At 47.3% G+C, this 6,089-nt stretch overlaps 1 protein-coding gene across 1 annotated transcript; it reads right to left on the bottom strand.

Moving 5' to 3' along the window:
* Positions 1 to 657: 657 nt before the first annotated feature.
* CD70 (CD70 molecule) lies at positions 658 to 5,834 on the bottom strand. Its single transcript, XM_081497036.1, is given in 3 exon segments — positions 658 to 1,464; positions 4,508 to 4,541; positions 5,487 to 5,834. Coding segments are annotated over 3 exon segments (777 nt in total). The 3' UTR covers positions 658 to 1,069.
* Between the last annotated feature and the right edge of the window lie 255 nt (positions 5,835 to 6,089).

The following is a 6,089-nucleotide window of genomic DNA, read 5'->3' as shown; positions in this document are numbered from 1 at the left end:
GATAATGCTAGCCTTATTATTATCTTCATTTATCACAAAAGTACCTAAGAATATACAAAAATACCTTTTGAAAGTATTTATCCCCTGTTTATGCTCATTTCTGCACTATCAGGAGATTCTATTCTCAGGCTCTCTTCCATTCTGTTCTTAACTTATGAGTCACCAAGTTCTTCTCATATCCCCACCACAGGCTAGATAAATGACAACTTGTGGTGTTTGGAGAGTCATATCCTTCTCCATTTTGTTATAAGATATTGAATATAGTTATGTGAATGTCAACTTTGAGAGGGTTAATTTTATGTTATGTGAATTTCACCTCAATTTTAACAAAAGAGTGTCTACACATGCTTTTACAGAAAAGAAAATATAAATGACTTAAGTGACACTGAAGTATGGAAGGCAGTTAGGCTTCCCTTTTACTAGAAATAAGACAAAGAAAAAGCTTTCTTTCATATCCCATGGAGCAGCCATGCTCACACACAGTAGACTAAAAATCTAAATTGGTTCAACAGCTATGGAGGCCAATTTGTTAATAAATATCAAAATTATAAACACACCTTCTTGGACCCAGCCATTCCACTTCTAGAAATATACAAGTGTGAAGTGACTCACATATTGTATGAGGAAAAAAAAAAATATCATACTTGGAAAGGAAGAGCTTTTAGAAAAATATTTTAATATTAATTAAAAAAAAAACAACACCCCCCAAACCCCCAAACCAACATAGAAATATCAATTATATTTCTATGCTTTAACAATGCACTCTCAAGATAGTCTAGGGGTTAAAACTCTTCCCTTCAAATGCAAAGGGTGTGAATTCCATATTTGGTTGGGGAACTAAGATTTCACATGATAGAAAAAACAAGAAAAAAACAAAGAGAAGGAAAAGGAAAAATAGAAACAGAAAAAGAAAGAAGAAAAAGAAAGCAAGGAAAGAAAGAAACAAAGATAAAGAAAGAAAAGGAAAGATAAAGAGAAAGAAAAAGAAAGCAAGAAAAGAAAGAAAAAGAAAGAAAAAGAAAGAAAAAAAAATAGTGTATTAAAAAACCTGGGCTAGGAAGCACCAGGGTCAAGGGCACACCCACTGAATCCCAAAAAAAGTCTCATCAGCATTTCTGGAAGGCAACAGGGGCAGAGTAAGGTTGGTGCAGAGAATGTCCCCTTGAGCCAGGAAGGTGAGGCGCTGGGAGGCGACCCAGCAGCCTCCGTGGTGGAAGCTGAGGCGTAGAAGGCTGATGCTGTGGGCGGCAGGGGAGCAGATGGCCACCGTCAGCGTGGCTCTCTGGGGCTCGGCAGTCCACGTGGAGGAGGAGCAGTTGGCTAGTGTCACCTGGATGTGCAGCCTATAAAAGCCATCACGTTGGATCCGCAGCTGCCCGTTGTCGTCCAGCTCTGGCCCATGCAGGAAGGAGCGTCCCAGGGCGGGGCTCCCCTGCCAGCGCAGCCTGGGGTCCTGCCGCGACCCTGGGAGGGTTGTGGGGGAGGGATGGAACGATGGAGATATAGGGAAACTGAGTGCTGTAGAGGGAATGCCCCAAACTCGAATGTTGAAGCCTAACCTCCAAGGGGATGGTATTAGAAGGTGGGGTGTTCAGAAGTGTTTAGAGCAAGAAGGTAAAAGAGACCCCATATCCACTGATGGATGAATGGATGAAGAAGAAGTGACATATACATACACACATATATACACACACATATATCTATGCAAGGTGGTGGTGGCTTCGTCGCTAAGTCGTGTCCAACTGTTTGTGACCCCACAGACTGTAGCCCGGCAGGCTCCTCTGTCCATGGGATTTCCTAGGCAAGAATACTGGAGTGGGTTACTATTTCCTTCTCCAGGGTATCATCCTGATCCAGGGATTGAACCCGTGTCTCCTGCATTGACAGGCGGTGGTTTCCTTCATTTCAGGCAGATTCTTTACTGACTGAGCCACCAGGGAAGCCCATATCCATCCACACGTGTGTACATACACACAGTATACCTATGTGTGCTCGTGCTCAGTCACTCAGTCGTGTCTGACTCTTTGCGACACCATGGACTGTAGCCCACCAGGCTCCTCTGTCCATGAGATTCTCCAGGCAAGAACACTGGGATGCTAGCCATGCCCTTTCCAGGGGATCTTCTCAGTCCAGAGATTGAGACTTCAACCTGAGTCTTCTGCTTCTCCTGCACTGCAAACAGGTTCTTTACCCACTGAACCACCTGGGAAGCCCCATACCTATGTGTATACATATACATATGTATGTACTGTGGGGCTTCCCTGGTAGCTCAGCTGGTAAAGAAACCACCTGCAATGCAGGAGATCCCGGTTCAATTCTTGGGTTGGGAAGATCCCCTGGAAAAGGGGTAGGCTACCCACTCCAATATTCTTGGGCTTCCCTGGTAGCTCAGAAGGTAAAGAATCCACCTGCAATGCAGGAGACCTGGGTTCAATCCCTGGGTTGGGAAGACCCGCTGAAGAAAGGAACTGGCTACCCACTCCAGTATTCTTGCCTGGAGAATTCCATGGGCAGAGGAGACTGGGAGCTACAGTCCATGGGGTTGCAAAGAGTCAGACACAACTGAGCGACTAAGCACAGCACAGCATGTATGTATTGTATGTGTGTGTGTGTGTGTGTGTGTGTGTATAAACACATATACCTAAAATGGATATAGATGTGATATATATATTACTATGTGTTATACATGTGATATTATAAACACACATTTATTTATCTATCTAAAGTGAAAGTGAAAGTTGCTCAGTCCGATTCTTTGCAACCCCATGGACTTCTCAGCCCATGGAATTCTCCAGGCCAGAATACTGAAGTGGGTAGCCTTTCCCTTCTCCAGGGGATCTTCCCAACCCAGGGATCGAACCCAGGTCTCCAGCATGGCAGGTGGGTTCTTTACCAGCTGAGCCACAAGGGAAGCCCTTCTCAGCCCATGGAATTCTCCAGGCCAGAATACTGAAGTGGGTAGCCTTTCCCTTCTCCAGGGGATCTTCCCAACCCAGGGATCGAACCCAGGTCTCCAGCATGGCAGGTGGATTCTTTACCAGCTGAGCCACAAGGGAAGCCCATCTATCTATCTAATTCAGCCATAAAAAGAAAGAAATTTTGCCACTTGTGACAACATGGGTGGACCTAGAGGTCATTATGCTAAAGTGAAATAAGTCAGACAGAGAAACACAAATATCGTCTGACTTCTTTTGTATGTGAAATCTAAAACAAAACCCAAACACATGGCTACAGATACAAAGAACAGATCAGTGGTTCCCAGAGGTGGGGAGTGGGTGGGTGAAATAGGTGAAGGTGGTTGAAGGCACAAACTTATAAAAAAGTTATAAACTAAGTCCTGGCGATGTAATGTACAGCATAATAACTAGAGTTAAGTATACTGTGTTGTATATTTGGAAGCGGCTAAGAGCATAGATCTTACAAGTTTCATGACAAGAAAAAAAGAATTGTAACTGTGTGGTGATGGGTGTTAACAAGACATTGTGGTGATCAGTTTGTAACATATACAAATACAGACCTATGTTGTATGCCTAAAATGGATACAATGTTTTATGTCAACTCTGTCTCAATTTAGAAAGATAGGGAGAGGGAGCTAGAGGAAGAGAGGGCAAGAGCCCAGAGAGTTCTCTTTCCCCTCCTCCCTTTTCTGCCATATGAAGATATAGCAAAAAGATGGCCGGTTGTTTATAAACCAGGAAGAGGGCATTCACCAGACAGCCAGATCTGCTGGTGCCTTGACCTTGGATTTCACAGCCCCCAGCACCATGAGAGAGAAGTATCTTGTTTATGCTAGCCTTTCTGTTCTCCTGTCATAGCAGCCTCATCAGAAAGCCCCCAGAGAAAGAAGATGAATAGGGTTTCCATTTGTTACAAAATGGAATGAACACACCCAACCCCCTGGGGATGAGTGTGGGAGAGACCCAAAGAGGAAGAGGGTTAGAGAGAGGCTGGGAGGGGATTGCCAAAAGGTACCCTCCCTCACATTCCTTCATGTCCTTGCTCTAAAGCCCTCTTCGCTGGGACACCCTCCCTGGTGACCACATTTTCAAGGGCACACCCAACCCTGGCATGCATGCCCGATCCTCCTCCCGTACCTAATATTCCCCCAAAAGTACCAGGTACGTGTTTCACTCTACTTGGCATGCTACATATTTTACTTGTTCATTTATTTATTTTCTGATCCCTTTGGTAGCAGGGAAGCCCCGACAGGGCAGGGATTTCTGTTATGTTGGTAATCTGGGCACCCAGAATGGAGCCTGCCCCATGGTAGCTGCCGAAATAACATTTGTGACATGAAAGAAGTTACATTAGTCATGGCTATCAGCTTGGTTGAGTTGGTTTGAGCTCTCCCATGGGAGAAAATAAAATGCCCAGAAAGGAAGCGGACATCCAGAAACAGACCGCTGTATCACCCTGTCTTTCTTTCTCATCGCTTCTTATTTTCTCTTTCTCTCCCCCACCCACCTTCTTTTCTCTTTCTCCAACATACATGCACATCCCGGGTTACCTGTGTGATTCAGCTGGAGCTCTGCTAAGTCCCACTGGAAGAAAAGAAAACAGAGCTAAGCACCTAAGCGTCAGGGGTCTGGAGTGATCCCTCGAGTCAAGAGCACTTTTTTCTCAGTGCATCCTTCTATCCACTCCTCATTCCATGAGGCTGACTTGGAGCCTTTGTGAAGAGCTCATAAAGAGGAAGTAGATTTGAATCAGCCCTGAGCACAAAGAGGAGACGTTCTCAAGAACTTCTTAGTTTCCAGGATGTAACCCAGGTCACCTCACACATATGCCTCTCTTGCCTGCAAAGCTGATGTAACCACCAAAGTCGGCACCTGTGGTGGGTGTCCAGGGCTCCCCCTGTCCTTGGAGGTCCCAGAACTGCCCTTCCCCAGCTCCGTGAAGCCCCCAGCAGCCTCTGAGTCAGCCTGCTGGGGGAACCCCAAAGACGAGTCATTTTCCAGGCCCATATGGAATGTGTCTTTCTCAGACACCCTCCAGCCTGGGATCTCCACCCGGGGTTTACCTCCTGGGCAGAGCTGACTATTCTGAGCCGAAGACCCCTGGCGGGCAGGCTTGCCCCTGCTTGTTGCCCTCTGCTCTGGTCTCTCTCTCTCGGTTCCTTTCTATCGCATCTTTCTTCCTGGCGGATTTTTCTTGCTGTTGCTACCACTCTGGGGGGCATGCGGGACCTTAACTCCCTAACCAGGGGTCGAACCTACACCACCGGCATTGGAAGCATGCAATCGTAACCCCTGGACCACCAGGGAAGTACCCCTGGCAGATTTATATCCGTCTCATTCTGATTTTTGTTTTCTTTTCTTTTTTGCTCATAAGTCTGTTAGTCTGTTCTCTTGTTCAACACTTCTCTGCTTTTTTCCCCCACTTGCTTCCCCTCAGCCCCCACCCCAGGGTCTAGTCCCCACCCGGAGGTCCCCAGGTAGCATATGCACATCTCTCCCTCTCTCTCTTATCTTCCCTTTTGGACTTACCCTGGTTGAATCCAGCTGCTGCTGCTGGCTGAAGCACAGGTTGCAGACGAGGTAGCATGTGCCCATGCCAAGAAGCACTGAGATAGTCACCCTCAGGATGGATGCCCAGGGCCAGCGGGGCACCGGGCAGCTTGAAGCCTCCTCTGTTGCCATCATGGTCCTCCACGAGCACTTCATCAGCTGTGTAGCAGCAGGGAGGGTGCGCAGAGGGCAGGCAGGAAGGGGGAAGGAAGCTTCAGCTTTCTCACAGCCGCGGGGCTCTCTCTGCCTGTCTGAACCTGCCAGGGACCAACCATGCCCCTCCCTGGGGATGTCCGTCAAAGGGAGGGACCAGGCTCATTCTACCATGTAGGGAAGTCCCCTCCAGCTGCTGTTGGTCCTCAGTCCGCAGAGTAAGTGGACCAGGGTGCTCCTCAATTTTATTTATATGGCTTCCCACCCTCCCCAGGCTTCTGTGGTGGCTCAGATGGTAAAGAATCTGCTTGCAATGCAGGAGATCTGAGTTTGATTCCTGGGTCCAGAAGATCCCCTGTGTAAGGGAATGGCTACCCACTCCAGTATTCTTGCCTGGAGAATCCCGTGGACAGAGGAGGCTTGGGGACC

The sequence above is a fragment of the Giraffa tippelskirchi genome, chromosome 6, assembly GCF_054371585.1.
Source record: "Giraffa tippelskirchi isolate mGirTip1 chromosome 6, T2T-mGirTip1v1.2.pri, whole genome shotgun sequence".
NCBI classification, from domain to species: domain Eukaryota; kingdom Metazoa; phylum Chordata; class Mammalia; order Artiodactyla; family Giraffidae; genus Giraffa; species Giraffa tippelskirchi.
The sequence above is the reverse complement of the archived record's forward strand: the minus strand, read 5'-3'. Positions and strand labels throughout refer to the sequence as shown.